The 17978-nt window shown below is 53.6% G+C and overlaps 1 protein-coding gene across 1 annotated transcript in view; it reads left to right on the forward strand.

The window, feature by feature from the left end:
- AHCYL2 (adenosylhomocysteinase like 2) overlaps window positions 1–17978 on the forward strand; it is a 76187-nt gene continuing 58209 nt past the window's right edge. The window contains exon 1 of the mRNA XM_074540332.1: window positions 1–550. Within this exon, the coding sequence (XP_074396433.1) occupies window positions 14–550 (537 nt within the window). The 5' untranslated portion in view covers window positions 1–13. The remainder of the gene's footprint in view (window positions 551–17978) is intronic.

The raw sequence follows: 17978 nt of genomic DNA on the forward strand, positions 1-17978 counted from the left end.
GAGGGAGGACTCCATGTCCCAGCGCGCAATGCGGCAGCGAGGGCGGCGGGGCGGGGCGAGGCGGGGCCGGCGGCCCGGAGGGAGCCGGAGCGGACCGGGAGCGGAGTCGGAGCAGTCGGCGGCGATGTCGGTGCAGGTGGCGGTGGCCGCGCCCGCCGTGGAGCTGAAGGAGCTCGGCGGCCCCATGGACAAGGCGGCGGGGCCGCCGTGCGAGCCTGTGGGCGCTCACGCAGCGGGGCACGGCGTGGCGGCGGCGGCGCCCGCCTGCCCCGTGCCGGGCGCCGAGCGTGAGGCGGCCCCGGCCCCCTCCGCCGAGCGGCCTCCGGGGGGCGGCTGCCCCGGGCTGTCCTCGGCCGCCGCGATGTCCTCGGCCTCCGGGATGTCCTCGGCCGCCGGCAAGGTGCCGCAGGCTTCGGCCATGAAGAGGAGCGACCCGCACCACCCCCAGCAGCCCCGGCACCGCGACGGCAGCGACAGCAGCGGCAGCGCGGCCGAGGCGCTCGTGAGCCCCGACGGCACCGTCACCGAGGCGCCGCGCACCGTCAAGAAGGTAACGGGGGCGGCGGCGGCGGCAGGGAGCGCTCCCGGCGGGGCCGTGCCAGGGACAGCCCCGCTCCGGGCACCGGGGCTCGGGACGCGGCGCTGCCTCGGCCGGGCAGGGCCGGCCCGGTGCGGGGTCTCCGGTGCGCGGCGGTGTCGGTGACCCCGAGCGGCTGCCGGGGCCGCGGGGGCGCTCCAGGGCTGGGGCTGCGTTCTGGGGACGTGTTCTGCCGTGCCTGGGGGTCTGACTGTGCATTGTACCCTGCCCCCGTGTCTGTGCAGTGGGGACGTGTGGGGTGACACTGAGTGCATTTACACCCCACACCTGCACCCCCAGGTGACACTGAGTGCTTTTACACCCCAATTGTGCACCCCCAGGTGACACCGGGTGCCTTTACACCCCATTTCTGTACCCCCAGGTATCACTGGGTGCCTTTACACCCCTCACCTGCACCCCCAGGTGTCCCTGGGTGCCTTTACACCCCATTTCTGCACCTCTAGATGGCCCTGGCTGCCTTTCCCCCCTATTTCTGCACCCCCAGGTATCACTGGGTGCCTTTACACCCCATTTCTGCACCCCCAGGTATCACTGGGTGCCTTTACACCCCTGGGTTCCCACACCCCCAAGTGTCCTCGGGTGCCTTTGCACCCTATTCCCTGCACCCCTGGGTGCCTTTACACCCCATTTCTGCACCCCCAGGTATCACTGGATACCTTTACACCCCATTTCTGCACCCCCAGGTATCACTGGGTGCCTTTGCACCCCATTTCTGCACCCCCAGGTATCACTGGGTGCCTTTACACCCCATTTCTGTACTCCCAGGTGTCCCTGGGTGCCTTTACACCCCATTTCTGCACCCCCAGGTATCACTGGGTGCCTTTACACCCCTGGGTTCCCACACCCCCAAGTGTCCTCGGGTGCCTTTGCACCCTATTCCCTGCACCCTTGGGTGCCTTTACACCCCAATTCTGCACCCCCAGGTGTCCCTGGGTGCATTCACAGCGCTCTCCCTCACCCCAGGTGTGTGAGCTGCAGGGTGTGTGGGTTCACATCGGGTTCACGTTCCCAGGGTTATCTGGGGAATGTGGATGAGATAAAAACGTCCCGGGCGTCGCTGGTGACGTTGGCACCAGGGGCAGGGCCAGGTGTGCCCATTGCTGGCTGTGGGGTGTGGCAGGGGGGGTTTGGGGGTGCTGTGAGGTGGCACCCCAGGAATCTGGATGGAGCTGGGAATCCTGGTGTGTCCAGTCCTGCTGAGTCCATCCATGTGTCTCCAGCTGCTCCCTGGAGTAGGGGATTGTGAGTACCCTGCTGTGCTTTGAGGGAAATCCACATTTTCCTTGGTTTTTGGCATCATTCCCATTGGAAATCCCAGAGAAGGAGTTGTTCCCCTGTGAACCTTCATGGGGGTGTAGGGAAAGAAGTGTCCCTGTCCTAAGGGACCTCATGAAACTTTGGGTTTCACCTCCCCTTCTGTGGACTTCCAGCCTCTTTTGGGGCTGCTCTGAAATTTCCTCTCCCTTTGGAGGGCCCAGGGTGAGGGGCTTTGTCCCCATAGCTGTCATTTCCTCCTGGGTGGCTTCCCTGAAATTCCAGTTCCTCCTTGGAGGGAGCACATCCCACAGGGCAAGGTCTGGATCTCGCTTCCTTCCTCCCCCTAAAATCCTATTTTTGGGGTTAGGAGGGGTTCAGCTGCTCAGGAAAGGACATTTTCCCTCTGGGATCTGACTCCCAGCCCAGTGTTTGGAGTTTGATATCCCAATCCCATCTCTATTTTTAGAGACCCTCAGGGCACCCATAATTCTCCTTAAACTCTTCATCCCACCCCTCTCCGTTCTTCCCTGGGTTAAACCACAAAAAGAGATTTTATTGCAGAGGGTGGCTGGGAACCTGAGACAGCTCCAAACCTGCATCACTCCCAATCCAGGAGCAGAACCACAGATCCAGGAGGAACCTGGAATTCCCAGCTGGCTCTGCTTGGGATCTGGGAGCACAAACTGCTCCTTCTCCTCCTTTTCTCAGCCACCTCAGCAGGTGCCAGCCTCTCAAACCAGGCTCTCCATTCATCCAGCTCCTCTCCACCTCAGGAGAAAGAAATAATATTCAATATCCTGGTGTTATTGGAGCAAAACCAGATTTGGGAGCCATCAAATTATCCCCTGGCCCGTGGCTGTAAAATTGGGCAGGTGGAGCTGAAGCATCTGCTGAAAGGAGGTTTAGAACAAAAATTTTTTTTACTCAAATCCAGCAGAACTTTGCTGATATAGAGATAAAAGTCTAATTAAAATAGATGAAATTGAGGTAAAAGTCTAATTAAAATAGATGAAATTTTTAGTGGAACTCTGATTCTTAAGAGTGTTTGATAGAAACAAAATCTCAGTATTTTTTTTCCTTGGCTGGTTTATAGAAATATATATTTATATATATTATATATTATATATTATATATTATATATTATATATTATATATTATATATTATATATTATATATTATATATATTTTATATAATATGTTTATATATATATTTATATATATTATATTTATAATTGTATGGTTTACAGAAATATATTCCCTTGGAATCCCAACACCCATCCTTGAGATGCTGCTCCACAAAATTGTGGTTTTGCAATTCTGAGACAAAAAGAGCTCCCAGAAAATTTCAGTGGCTCTTTTCCTCTTTTCACTCTCATTTTGAATCTTCTTTTCTGTCAGTCCAGCATTTTACTGATCTGTGTGCTTTATATGTTCTGATTTGTATTTACCTCAGTAGGGTGTAAACAGGAAGGAATAGATGGAATAGATGATGTTTTTATATATATTTATATGCAGACAGTATGGATGATGTTGGGCTTTTCTCTGCCAGCTTTAGAGATCAAATCTTGGGCAAAATCCCTGGAATTGTTGTTCCCTTTGGGTTCTAGCTGGAAATGCTGGAATTCCTCATTCCTCAGGTGAAATTTTGCAGGTGAATGCCCATCCAGTTCTGACTTGTGCCACAAGAAAAACTTAAATTTAAGCAGATTCAGGTCTTGATTTAATGGTCATGAGGTGACACCTGTGTGCTCCTTTCTTCAGCTGGGAGAAGAATGGTGGAATCACAGGATGGGTTGAGTTTGAAAGGACCTTAAAGCCCATCCAGTTCTGACCCTTAACCACAAGAAAATTTATTGAAATTTACTTAAATTTACTCAGATTCAGGTCTTGATTGATTGTGAAGTGTTGGCTCTGTGTCCCTTTCTTCAGCTGGAAGGAGAATGGTGGAATCACGGGATGGGTTGGGTTGGAGGAACCTTAAAGCTCATCCAATTCTGACCCTCAGCCACAGGAAAAACTTAAATTTAGGATGTTTCAGTCCTTGATTGAATGGTTGGGAGGTGACAGCTCCATGTCCCTTTCTTCAGCTGGGAGAAGAATCACAAGATGGGTTGGGTTGGGTTGGAAGGGACCTTAAAGCTCATCCAGTTCTGACCCTCAGCCACAAGAAAACGTAAATTTAAGCAGTTCCAGTCCTTGATTTAATGGTCATGAGGTGACACCTGTGTGCTCCTTTCTTCAGCTGGTGCAATCACAGGATGGGTTGAGTTTGAAGGGACCTCAAAGCCCATCCAGTTTTGGGCCTCAGCCACAAGAAAAGTTAAATTTACTCAGATTCAGGTCTGGATTGAGTGGTTGTGAGGTGCTTGGGGCTCTGGGAGTTCCTGCACCCCATACTGGGAAGGGTGGTGGATGCTGGTTTTGGGGTTTTGGGGTTTTGGTGCTGAGGTGATCTTGATCCAGTTCTGACCCTCAGCACAAGAAAACTTAAATTTAATCAGATTCAGAGCTTGATTTAATTGTTTTGAAGTGACAACTCCGTGCCACTTTCTTCAGCTGAGAGAAGAATCACAGAGTGGGTTGCAAGGGACCTTAAATCCCACCCAGTTCAGACCCCTACCACAAGAAAACTTAAATTTAATCAGATCCAGGTCTTGATTTAATGATTGTGAAGTAACAACTCTGTGGCCCTTTTTTCAGCTGGGAGAAGAATCACAGAGTGGCACGGGGTAGGTTGGGTTGGATTTGAAGGGACCTTAAAACCCATCCAGTTCTGACCCCTGCCACAAGAAAATGTAAATTTAAGCAGTTCCAATCCTTGATTTAATGGTCATGAGGTGACACCTGTGTGCTCCTTTCTTCAGCTGGTGCAATCACAGGATGGGTTGAGTTTGAAGGGACCTCAAAGCCCATCCTGTTCTGACCCTCAGCCATAAGAAAAGCTGAAATTTAATCAGATTCAGGTCTTGATTTAATGATTGTGAAGTCATAACTCCGTGAGGAATGGTGGAATCACAGGATGGCTTGGATTGGAAGGGACCTTAAAGCCCATCCAGTTCTGACTCCTGCCACGAGAAAAACTTGCATTTAAACAGATTAATTATTAATTTAATGCTCGTGAGGTGCTCGGGGCTCTGGGAGTTCCTGCACCCGCACTGGGAAGGTCAAACCTCAGCAAGAGGCGAGTTTTACCCCAAGCCAACCCCAGGCTCCAAAGCAGACGGTGATTATTATTATTATTATTATTATTATTATTATTATTATTATTATTATTATTATTATTATTATTATTATTATTATCATTACTATTATTATCATTACTATTTTTATTATTATTTCCCTGTCGCAGGCAGCGTGCAGCAAGCCCAGCTGCCTGCTGCCGTTCCCAGCTGTGCTCTGGAGCTCGGGGCGATGATCACAGCTGGGTTTTGTGCTGCCGAGGCCGGCATTGATTCACCCGTGGGCTCCGTTCTCTCTCTCCGTGCCGCCGCCCACGCAGCGCCGGGGCTGCGGGAGCGCTGCCGGTGGCACCGCGTGGCACCGCACGTCTCCGCGGCACTGTGGCGCCGCGTGGCACAGCATGGCACCACGTGGCACCACATGGCACCATGTGGCCGCGTGTCACCATGGCACCGCGTGTCACCGTGGCACCGCGTGGCACTGCATGTCGCTGCGTAACCACCACGTGGCACCGTGTGGCACTGCGTGGCACCACATGGCGCCGTGTCACCGTGGCACTGTGTGGCACCGCATGTCACTGCGTAACACCGCGTGTTACCGTGGCTCCGCGTGGCATCATGTGTCTCCACGTGGCACCGCGAGGCACCGCGTGTCACCGCGTGGCACCATGGCACTGCGTGGCACCGCGTTTCTCCGCGAGGCACCATGTGTCGCCGTGTGCCCGCGTGTGGCTCCGCGTGTGGCCGAGTGTCTCCGTGTGGCACTGCGTGGCACCGTGTGTCGCTGCGTAACACCGCGTGTCACCGTGGCTCCGCGTGGCATCATGTGTCTCCGCGTGGCACCATGGCACCGCGTGGCACCGCGTTTCTCCCCGAGGCACCACGTGTCGCCGTGTGCCCGCGTGTGGCACCGCGTGTGACCATGTCTCCGCGTGGCACCGCGTGTCTCCACGTGGCACTGTGTGTCTGCGCGTCTCCGTGTGGCACCACGCGGCACTGCATGTCGCTGCGTAACACCGCGTGTCACCGTGGCACCGCGTGGCACTATGGCACCGCGTGGCACCGCGTGTCGCCGCGAGGCACCGCATGTGGCCGAGTGTCTCCGCGTGTGGCACCGCGTGTGGCACCGCGTGTGCCCGCGTGGCACCACACAGCACCGTGTGGCCGTGTGTCACTGTGGCACCGCATGGCACTGCATGTCACTGCGTAACACCGCGTGTCACCGTGGCTCCGCGTGGCACCGCGTGTCTCCGCGAGGCACCACGTGTCGCCGTGTGCCCGCGTGTGGCTCCGTGTGTGACCGACCACGTGGCACTGCGTGTCTCCGCGTGGCACCGCGTGTCTCCGCGTGGCACCACACGGCACCGTGTGGCCGCGTGGCACTGTGGCACCGCGTGGCACTGCATGTCGCTGCGTAACACCACGTGTCACCGTGGCTCCGCGTGGCATCATGTGTCTCCGCGTGGCACCGCGTGTGACCGCGTCTCCGCGTGTGACCGCGTGTCTCCACGTGGCACCGCGTGTGGCCGAGTGTCTCCGCGTGTGACCAACCGCGTGGCACCGTGTGGCACCGCGTGTCTCCGCAGGCACCGCGTGTCTCCGCAGGCACCGCGTGTCTCCGCGTGGCACTGCGTGTCTCCGCGCGGCACCGTGTGGCCGCGTGTCACCGTGACACTGCGTGGCACTGCATGTCACTGCGTAACACCGCGTGTCACAGTGGCTCCGCGTGGCATCATGTGTCTCCGCGTGGCACCATGGCACCGCGTTTCTCCGCAGGCACCACGTGTTGCCGTGTGGCTCCGCGTGTGGCCGAGTGTCTCCGCGTGGCACCGCGTGTGACTGCGTCTCCGTGTGGCACCGTGTCTCTCCGTGTGGCACCGTGTGTCTCCGTGGCTCTGCGTGGCACCGCGTGTCTCCACGTGGCACTGCATTTCTCCGCGAGGCACCACGTGTCGCCGTGTGCCCGTGTGTGGCTCCGCGTGGCACCGCGTGTGACCATGTGTCTCCGCGTGTCTCCGCGTGGCACTGCATGTCTCCGCGTGGCACTGCGTGTCTCCGTGTGGCACCGTGTGTCTCCGTGTGGCACCGTGTGTCTCCTCGTGTCTCCATGGCGCCGTGTGTCCCCGTGCCACCAGGGTGGCTGGGATATGCCAGCAGGAGATCCCACCCTTCTGCCCCCAGGAGCCCGGTGAAAATCCTGTTGGATCGTGGTGAAATTTGTGTTTGTTCCCATTAGTGGAAGATGGCTTTGCCTTTCTTTCTTGGATTTCCTTTCTTCTGGGTTTTTCCATGGCGGTAAAAGGTGGGAGGGGAAATGGATTTGAGGGTTTTACCTGGGAAATGATGTCTGGAAGAAATTTTGGAGACCAAAGTGAGCCATGAGGGAGGGTGGAGGGCAGCCTGCAGGTCCTGGTGGCCACAACCCTTCCCCTGGCACTTGTTGGATCCCCATCCAGACCTTCCCACCTCTCACCCCCAGCACCGTCTGGAGCAGCAGGGATAACAGCACCTCCCAGCCAGCACAACCAGGCTGGAGGAGAAGCTCCTGCAAGATTATGGTCCTCAAGGGGAGTGGGATCATTGCCTTGGGGAGGGGACACCGGGAACATGCTCTGCTCCCAGCGTGGGAGCCACCGAGCAATGGGCTCTGACAGCCTGGGCTGTGCCATGAAATCTTTATTCTGTGGGGCATCCCTGATGGCTTTTCCAACTTGTTTCTCTGTCGGGTTTTGGGCTGTTTGAAGGGCCTGGAAAGGCCCGGGGTGGCCTTGGGGCAGCCGCGTATCAAAGGACAAGAAGAGGCTTCAGTTCTTCTTTCGGTTTTTATGTTTATTAATTGTTTATCTAAAAGATTTTCTTTCAGCCCGACAGAGCTCTGCTCAGCAGCCAGCCATGAGCACACTCCCTGCCCTCCGGGCAGGCACCTATCTTTATACCCATGGTTACGTGTACAATATTTATCATTCTTCCCCAATACCTTTTATTCTTATAACTCGGTGCACTTTTAGTAATGACCAATCCCAAAGTGCCACCATCACCACAGAAGATGGAGGAGAAGAAGAAGAAGAAGAAGGACAGGACACGCCCCAATTCCTCCATCTTACTTCTCTAAACCCCCCTGTACAGAAATCCTAAACCCTGTGTTTCACTCTCTAATTAACCAATCCCTTCACCATTCACCCCGGTGAAACCCTCCTGTCCTCATACAGGTGTCGCCTCCTGTGTAGGATCAAAGTCCAGCCACCAGACACTTCTGGAACATTCCAGGACTCCCAAGCCCCCCAAGGGTGCTCTCGGTGGCACCTCAGGACTGAGATGCTGAGATCCCACATTTCTCCCCCCACTCCTTGTTTTATATCCACTTCTCTTCCTTTCCACACCCACCTTATTCCGGGAGTTATGGGAAAAGCGTGGCAAAAATCCAGAAGGGGTTTTTAACTTTGTTTTAAGAAGTACTTCCCCCCTTTGCCATCCTGCTGCCAAAGACCCTTTTAGGATTCTGTGATAATTTACAGAATTGTGGGGTGCAGCATCACGCTGGCTTCTTTCAAATGCAGGATCTGGTTTGAGGATTCCTACAGCCTAACTGCTGGGGTTACTCTGGAATTTTCTGGCTTACACCATGCAGGTGCCCTGTGCCCTGTGGCACCGTGTGTCGCTGAGGAGGTGCCACAGCCCCCTGGCACGGCCCTGCCAGGATCCATAGGAATTCCTGCTGCTCGCTGGGCTGGCACAGCCCCTGGCAATGACTCTCAGTGATTGCTCTGACCTTGCTCCCAGCGGATCAAACCCTGCCTGTTCCCGTGGAAATTCCCATTTTGTTCCCGTGGAAATTCCCATTTTGTTCCCAGGCACACCAGCAAAGGGTTTGCAGCTTTTGCAGCTCCCTTAAGGGTTTTTTTCCCCTCTGCTGTTTTTCCCTTCTGACCCCCAGCCAGGTGATAAATGCTTCTCCCCCTGTCGCAGACATTTCTTCATAGAAATCTTTTTTTTTGAGATTTGTCCATCTTCTGGGAAGCAAAGGGTCCCAGAAGAAGAATGTTAATAAACAAATTGTTATCAGCTGTTGTGAGATGTGACAGGTGATCCTGTGATTGGCTCATTTTGCATGTTTCCAACTAAGGGCCAATCAAAGGAGCAGCGCAAGAGAAATTCCTTGAACACAGAACTTTGTTATTCATTCTTTCTATTCTATTCTGGTTAATATATTAAAGAGTGTGGTAGATTTTGGTGTTGGTCAATTATTAATGTATTTATTTTTTGTTGTAAGAAAGGATTAGGAGAAAGTTAAAATAGGTTTAAAATTTTAAAAGAGTATGAAGAAAATTTTATTAATGGCTTCCAGGTTGGTTTTGTTTTTTAACATGAAAGCATGTTGTCCTGGTTCAGGGACATGTCCAGTTTTTGAATGGTTGGAAGCTTTGTATCACTTTGTTAAACATCTCTCATGTAAAACTATGGCAGCAAGTGTAAATGATTGTTTCCCCTGTGAGTGCAGAAGTCAAAGCTGTGCTTGAAAAACCATCTACAGACATATGAATATTTTAAAATTTTATAAAAAATGGGTATTTGGTAATACCTGTTTGCCATAGCTGTAAACTTTGCAACCCTCGAGGGTTGTGGAAACAGGAGCTTGTACAGGCTGGCAGGGTGGGCACGAGAATGGTTTTTGTCTGACCTGCACAGAATTCCCAGAATCCCTGGGTTGGGAGAGCCCTTCAAGGCCCTGGAGCCCAGCACAGCCCCTGGCACCCAGTGCCACCTCCAGGCTGGTTAAGCACACCCAGGGATGGCGACTGCACCCCCTGGCACCCAGTGCCACCTCCAGGCTGGTTAAGCACACCCAGGGATGGCGACTGCACCCCCTGGCACCCAGTGCCACCTCCAGGCTGGTTAAGCACACCCAGGGATGGCGACTGCACCCCCTGGCACCCAGTGCCACCTCCAGGCTGGTCAAACACACCCAGGGATGGCGACTGCACCCCCTGGCACCCAGTGCCACCTCCAGGCTGGTCAAACACACCCAGGGATGGTGACTGCACCCCCTGGCACCCAGTGCCACCTCCAGGCTGGTCAAACACACCCAGGGATGGCGACTGCGCCCCCTGGCACCCAGTGCCACCTCCAGACCGGTCAAACACACCCAGGGATGGCGACTGCACCCCCTGGCACCCAGTGCCACCTCCAGGCTGGTCAAACACACCCAGGGATGGCGACTGCGCCCCCTCCCCGGGCAGCCATTGCAGAACTTTCTCCCCCTTGCTGGAAAAGCTTTTTGCTGCTCTCCCAGCTGGATTTCCCTTGGCCCAGCTCAGGCTGTGTGCTCTGGCTGTGCCAGTGCTGCTGGAGCCAGAGCCCAAGGGCAGCTGGGCACGGGCACCTTCCAGGGGCTGTGGGAGTGCTGGGGGCACCCTGAGCCTCCTTTCCTGCAGCCTGAGCACCCCCAGCTCCCTCAGGGCTCCCTCAGCCTTTGTGTCCCAGCCCCGCTGCCCCTCTGGCCCTGCTCAGTGTGCCAGGGTCCTGCCCAGGCCGAGGGGGCAGAGCTGGCACAGCCCTGGAGCTGAGCCCTGCCCGTGCCAGGGCACAGTGACCTCCCTGCTGTGCCCTCCATTGTGGCACTGCCAGGTGGCACCAGGTCCTTGGGCACCAGGGCACACCAGGGCACAGTGACCTCCCTGCTGTGCCCTGCATTGTGGCACTGCCAGGTGGCACCGGGTCCTTGGGCACCCCACCAGGGCACAGTGACCTCCCTGCTGTGCCCTCCATTGTGGCACTGCCAGGTGGCACCGGGTCCTTGGGCACCAGGGCACAGTGACCTCCCTGCTGTGCCCTCCACTGTGGCACAGCCAGGTGGCACCGGGTCCTTGGGCACAGTGACCTCCCTGCTGTGCCCTGCATTGTGGCACAGCCAGGTGGCACTGGGTGTGCCCACCTGTGCCCTGGCACTGCCCAGCCACACCAATTCCTGCTGCCCAGCCTGAGCTGCTCCCTCTCCTCCTGTCGCTGAATTCCTGTAAAACCAAACTGAGGGAGCTTTTCCATCCCTCCCAACCCAAGCCATTCCCTGGTTTTATAATGGTTCTGTGATTCACTGAGGAATAATGGGGGAGAAATCCTTAAATGTCACAGCTGGCTGGGAAAATCTGCCATGCAAATTTTGAGGAAAACCTTGGGAGTATCGAAGCTCTTGTCGTGCTGTGGGGCACTTTTAAAACCCAAAGCTTTTTTCCTGTTTTAGTTTTACTTTAACCTATTGTGTACGTGCATCTCGTGTTATTTTTGAGTCCCCAGGTTTCCTGCATTCAGCAGCTCTGTTTTTAACTGCTCATTCTTCCTTTTTTTTGGACTGAGATTCCTGGCAGGTGAATTTTGAAATGTCCTTCCATGTGTGGAACAGCTGCTTTGCAGATGATTTTTCAAACAGATCAATTGTTTTGCTCAACATCTGGAGGAAAAGAGAAAAGAGAGAAGGGAAAAATAATTGGGTTTTATTTTTTGTTTCCAATTGTCAAATAGGTTTTTGTGTTTCTCTTGGAATTTCTGTGCCTGGGGACACAAAGACTCCATAAGGACACAATAACAAAACCTCCACCCTGGGAAAGGCTTCACACCTTTAGTTTGTAAACACCTTTCCTGCAGACTGCAGCCCAGAATGTTTCAGCTGAACCTGCTCCAAGCTGATACAGAGTAGGAGGAAAAAGAAAAGGAGAGAAAAAATGTAAAAATCAGAACTGGTTGGAAATTCTGATGTTGAGGTGCACAAGAGGCAGAGGGGGATTCAGGGAAGGCTGTCCCAGAGGGGTTTGGGGTTGTGAGATGGGGAAGGGATTGGAACAGAACAGAACAGGGTGTTTGGGATGGATGTGTTTGTTTGTACAACCATGGGGTGGAAGGGACCTTAAAGGTCTCTGATTCCAACCCCTGCTGTGGGCAGAGCTGCCACCCGGGGTGCCAGGCTTTGTCACCGAGGGTGCCACCCACGGTGCCAGGCTTTGTGCCCGCTGCCAGTGTCTGTGGTGCCAGCAGAGCTCAGTCCCAGGGGTTAAATCAGCAGAATTCTCCCTGCAGCCATCCCCCAGTGTTTCCCATGGCAGCGTGGCACCGAGCGGCCTGTGGGCAGCACATCCTGGCACACAGGGCGAGCCGTGCCCTGGTGGCACCAGGGAGGGGCTGGGCAGCTGTGCCCTCGGAGCCAGGAGAGAGAGGGGAGCCCGGCCCTGCCTGCAGCAGCCACCCAGGGCAGCCAAAGGGCTCCTTGGAAATGCAAACACAGCCCAGAGCTCCCCTGAGGGCTGAGGGCACTGCTGGGCTGGGGATGCCTAAAGGGGCTGCTGCAACTGAGAATGGGCAGAAATAAAGGAATAAAATTGGGATTTATTAAAGGTTTTCAATGCGTACTCCTGGTGCCTTGAGAGGCCACCTAGAACAGAGGCTGGGCAGAGTTAAAAAAATAAAATTGGGATTTATTAAAGGCCTTCAATAGGTACAGAGGCTCCCTAGAACAGAGGCTGGGCAGAGTTAAAGGAGCAGTAGGTACACCTGATGCCTTGAGATGCTCCCTAGAAGAGAGGCTGGGCAGAGTTAAAGGAATAAAATTGGGATTTATTAAAGGCCTTCAATAGGTACAGAGGCCACCTAGAACAGAGACTAGACTAAAATAAAGGAATAAAATTGGGATTTATTAAAGGTTTTCAATGCGTACTCCTGGTGCCTTGAGAGGCTGCCTGGAACAGAGGCTGGGCAGAGTTAAAGGAGTAAAATAGGGATTTATTAAAGACCTCCATGGATACACCTTGTGTCTTGAGAGGCTACTTAGAGGAGAGGCTGGGCAGAGTTAAAGGAATAAAATTGGGATTTATGAAAGGCCTTCAATGGGTACAGAGGCCACCTAAAACAGAGGCTGGACAGAAATAAAGAAATAAAATTGGGATTTATTAAAGGCCTTCAATAGGTACAGAAGCTCCCTAGAACAGAGGCTGGACAAAAATAAAGGAATAAAATGGGGTATTATTAAAGGTTTTCAATGGGTACTCCTGGTGCCTTGAGAGGCCACCTAGAACAGAAGCTGGGCAGAGTTAAAGCAATAAAATAGGGATTTATTAAAGGCCTCCATGGATACACCTCATGCCTTGAGAGGCCACCTAGAACAGAGGCTGGGCAGAGTTAAAGGAGTAAACTAGGGATTTATTGAAGGCCTTCAATGGGTACAGAGGCTGCCTGGAACAGAGGCTGGACAGAGTTAAAGCAATAAAATTAGGATTTATTAAAGGCCTTCAATAGATAACCTTGGGCAGTGCACGAGCCCAGCCATGGCTACACCCAAGATGGAGCCAAGATTAAATCAGATTCAGGTCTTGGTTTAATGATTGTGAGGTGACAACTCTGTGAAGAATGGTGGAATCACGGGATGGGTTGGGTTGGAAGAAACCTTGAAGCCCATCCTGTTCTACCCCTGCCACAAGAAAAAGTTTTAATGGATGGACTCTGAGTCATGAGTTCTCACACTTTTATAAGTTTTGGTCCATTTCCATGCTGGGTTCATTGGCCAATTCCAGCTCCAGGTTCTGCAGTCCCATCCTCCCAGACTGCTCCCCTCAATTCCCTGCTGTTTGCACTGTTTGGGCCTGGAGCTGCCCAAAAGCCAAGGAAAAGGATTCTCTGTCTGTCTGGGCTGTGAGGAGAACTTGCTGGCACTTTATAGGAAATTCAGAGTTACACATAATGCAGTGCAGAATCTGGAAAACAGGAAATATAAAAGGTTTGAGGAGCCGTGTGTGCTCCTGGGTTTTGGGGAGCTGTGTCTGCCCTGGGTTTTGGGGAGCTGTGTCTGCTCTGAGTTTTGGGGAGCTGTGTCAGGTTTGGGGAGCTGTGTCTGTTCTGGGTTTTGGGGAGCTGTGTCTGTTCCTGGAGTTTTGGGGAGCTGTGTCTGCCCCTGGCTTTGGGGAGCTGTTCCTGGGTTTTGGGGAGCTGTGTCTGGGTTTTGGGGAGCTGTGTCTGTTCCTGGTTTGGGGAGCTGTGTCTGTTCCTGGGTTTTGGGGAGCTGTGTCTGCTCTGGGTTTTGGGGAGCCATGTGGGTTTTGGGGAGCTGTGTCTGGTTTGGGGAGCCGTGTGTGCTCCTGGGGTTTGGGGAGCCATGTGGGTTTGGGGAGCTGTGTCTGCTCCTGGCTTTGGGGAGCTGTGTCTGGTTTGGGGAGCTGTTCCTGGGTTTTGGGGAGCTGTGTCTGGTTTGGGGAGCTGTTCCTGGGTTTTGGGGAGCTGTGTCTGGTTTGGGGAGCTGTGTGTGCCCCTGGCTTTGGGGAGCTGCTGCTGTGGGTACAGAGCAAACAGGAGCAGACAAAGGCAGGACACTGCCGGGAGCCCCGAGGCGCTGTGGGGAGAAGGCCCAGCTGCAGATCAGGGCTTGCACGGGTTTGGAGAGCTCCAGGGGCCTCCAGATGGGCTGATAGGGAAGAGCTGGGAGCTGGAGCTGGGAGCTGATCCCAGGAGGAGCAAAGCAGAGCTGGTTGGTGCCTGTGTGAAGGGAGGTGTCTGGGATGGTTCATTCTTCAGCAGCAGCAGGCACACAAGGGCTGCGTGTCAGTTCCTGACAGAAGGAGAAAAACACTTCAGTTCCTGCTTGCCTGGCCTCAAACACAGCCCTGAAGGGTTTTGTTGTGGAGCTGTTGTGGTCTGGGCTTCACCATGGATGTCCCAGCCCAAATCACCCAAACAGCAGAGGGAAAACTCAGGAGACACCAGCTCTGATTGATCAGGAAGGGTCTGGGATGCACTCCCCAGCATGGAGAGCTGCCACAGGCCAGGTGGGCTCTGCATCCCTGGCAGTGCCAGGGCCAGGCTGGGCACTGGGGCTGGGCACACACTGGCACAGTGGGAGGGGTCCCTGCCATGGCAGGGTGGCACTGCAGGGGCTCTGGGCTCCCTTCCAGCACAGGGAAATGAGGAACAGCAAATCCTCCTTAGGGCTGGCTGTGGTTTTGGGGTGATCAGGGCAAATCCCCCAGCTCTGCCTGTGCCTCCCTCATTGCCAAGGGCAGGCAGTGCTTGTGCTGTGCTGTTTGAAGATCCCTGCAATTCCAGGAGAGATGCAATCGCCATCCTCTCCGTGTTCCAGGAGAGATGAAATCGCCATCCTCTCCGTGTTCCAGCAGAGATGCAATCGCCATCCTCTCCGTGTTCCAGGAGAGATGAAATCGCCATCCTCTCGATGTTCCAGGAGAGATGAAATCGCCATCCTCTCCGTGTTCCAGGAGAGCTTTTTGTCTGGCATCTCCCCCTGAACTCCCAATGGCTCCCTGCTGGATCAGCCCCTGCTCCAGCTTTGTTTCCTGCCTGGTTTCTGTGCCTGGGCCCCAGGCAGCCATTCCATCCCCTGGAAACCCTGCCCCAGTGCAATCCCAGGGATTCATTTCCGCACATCTGAAGGGGGATGGATCCTGAGAGGATGGGAAGCAGCACTTGGGGGTGGAGGGAGTTTGCTCCCAGCTGTGCTCACGCTGTTCCAGGATATCTTTTGAGCTTTTCAAAGGGAGCAGCAGCCCCCAGATGAAAAAAAGGGTTTTTAGTTGGTTCTAAACCAGTTATTTTTTTGTCTCACATAAAATCGGCGATGACTCAAGCACCCATAAAAGTGTCTGGCAGAATTCTCGGGCTCTGAAGTTCCGCAGTGCATTGCTTGTAAATGTCATTTTTGTGGGAGCTCTTGGTGTGCAGTCGGGTTCTTTGAGACGAGGCAGAGCCTCTGGGATCCACTGTGAGGAATTCTTTTGGCTGATTTCAGGAAGGGATCCTGCAGTCCTGCACGAGCCTTGGGTTATCTGCTCACCACAGCACAGAAGCTGTTGGCTAACTCCGAGTGCCAAGAACTTTCTGTGCTTTGCTTTTCGTTCTTTTTTTCTTTTTTTTTTTTTTTTTTTAATATAAATAAGCTGAAACAATTTCTGGTTTCTCTGCAGCAGAATGACCACAGATGAGTCACGGGGCTGCCTGAACATGTAAAGCATTTTCAGTGCTCCTTGTGATACATTTTGGGGTGTGCTGAGACAGCGATCCCAGAGCGTGAGGGAGCTGTGCTTGGGTCAGGCACCATGAAAACTCCAACCAAAAGCTGCTTTGGAGCTGTAGTTGGGTGGGATCTCAGCACCTCAGGACTGAGGTGTCACCGAGAGCACCCTTGGGGGGCTCGGGAGTCCTGGAATGTTCCAGAAGTGTCTGGTGGCTGCACTTTGATCCTACACAGGAGACGACACCTGTATGAGGACAGGAGGGTTTCACCGGGGTGAATGGTGAAGGGATTGGTTAATTAGAGAGTGAAACACAGGGTTTAGGATTTCTGTACAGGGGGGTTTAGAGAAGTAAGATGGAGGAATTGGGGCGTGTCCTGTCCTTCTTCTTCTTCTTCTTCTCCTCCATCTTCTGTGGTGATGGTGGCACTTTGGGATTGGTCATTACTAAAAGTGCACCGGGCAATAAGAATAAATGGTATTGGGGAAAAATGATAAATATTGTACACGTAACAATGGGTATAAAGATAGGTGACTGTCCGGAGGGCAGGGAGTGTGCTCATGGCTGGCTGCTGAGCAGAGCTCTGTCGGGCCGAGAGAAAATCTTTTAGATAAACAATTAATAAACATAAAAACCGAAAGAAGAACTGAAGCCTCTTCTCGTCCTTCGATACGCGGCTGCCCCAAGGCCACCCCGGGCCTTTCCAGGCCATCCAAACAGCCCAAAACCGGACACAGTTGGGATTGTGATGTTCTGCCTGATTCATGAGTGATTTTGGGTGGGATTTTAGCTTTCCTAGATTGGGTTGCTTGAGGAGAACTGAGTAGGGGTGTGCAGAGACCTGCGGAGCTTCCCGGCCCAGTGCCAGCCCAGACAAAGCTCTCGTTGTTCCCGGGGCCTCGGAGCTGCTTTTTCTGTGTTTGTTTGTTCTCTGTGCTGCCCTGTGTTGTGTCTGTGCAGCAGCAATGGGGGCTGTGGTTAAAGGGACACCTCGGAACAGCTCTGCCCGTTCTGCTGCTCCCCAGCAAGGTGGAAAACCCACAATCCTCGGAAACACCGGGAATTCTGGCCTTTATCCAGCAGGTGGGAGGAGTTGGGGGTGCAGCCACCACAGATCCTGGAATGGTTGGGTGGGAAAGACCCCAGAGCTCCTCAGTGCCAGCCCTGCCATGGCAGGGACACCTTCACTGTGCCAACCTGGCCTTGGGCATTCAGGGATGCAGGGGCAGCCCCGGCTGCTCTGGGAATTCCATCCCAAAATCCCACCCAAACCTCCCCTTTGCTCCACTCTGCAGCCATTCCCTGTGTCCTGTCCGTCCATCCATCCATCATCCATCCATCATCCATCCATCCATCATCCATCCATCATCCATCCATCCATCATCCATCCATCCATCCATCCATCCATCCATCCATCATCCATCCATCATCCATCCATCCATCCATCCATCCATCCATCCATCATCCATCCATCCATCATCCATCATCCATCCATCCATCATCCATCCATCCATCCATCATCCATCCATCCATCCATCCATCCATCCATCCATCCATCCATCCATCCATCCATCATCCATCCATCATCCATCATCCATCCATCCATCCATCATCCATCCATCCATCATCCATCCATCCATCCATCCATCCATCCATCCATCCATCATCCATCCATCCATCCATCCATCCATCCATCATCCATCCATCATCCATCCATCCATCATCCATCCATCATCCATCCATCATCCATCCATCCATCCATCCATCCATCCATCCATCCATCCATCATCCATCCATCATCCATCCATCCATCCATCATCCATCATCCATCCATCCATCATCCATCCATCCATCCATCCATCCATCCATCCATCCATCCATCATCCATCATCCATCCATCATCCATCCATCCATCATCCATCATCCATCCATCATCCATCCAT

This window comes from Zonotrichia albicollis, chromosome 4 (genome assembly GCF_047830755.1).
Source record: "Zonotrichia albicollis isolate bZonAlb1 chromosome 4, bZonAlb1.hap1, whole genome shotgun sequence".
NCBI lineage: Eukaryota > Metazoa > Chordata > Aves > Passeriformes > Passerellidae > Zonotrichia > Zonotrichia albicollis.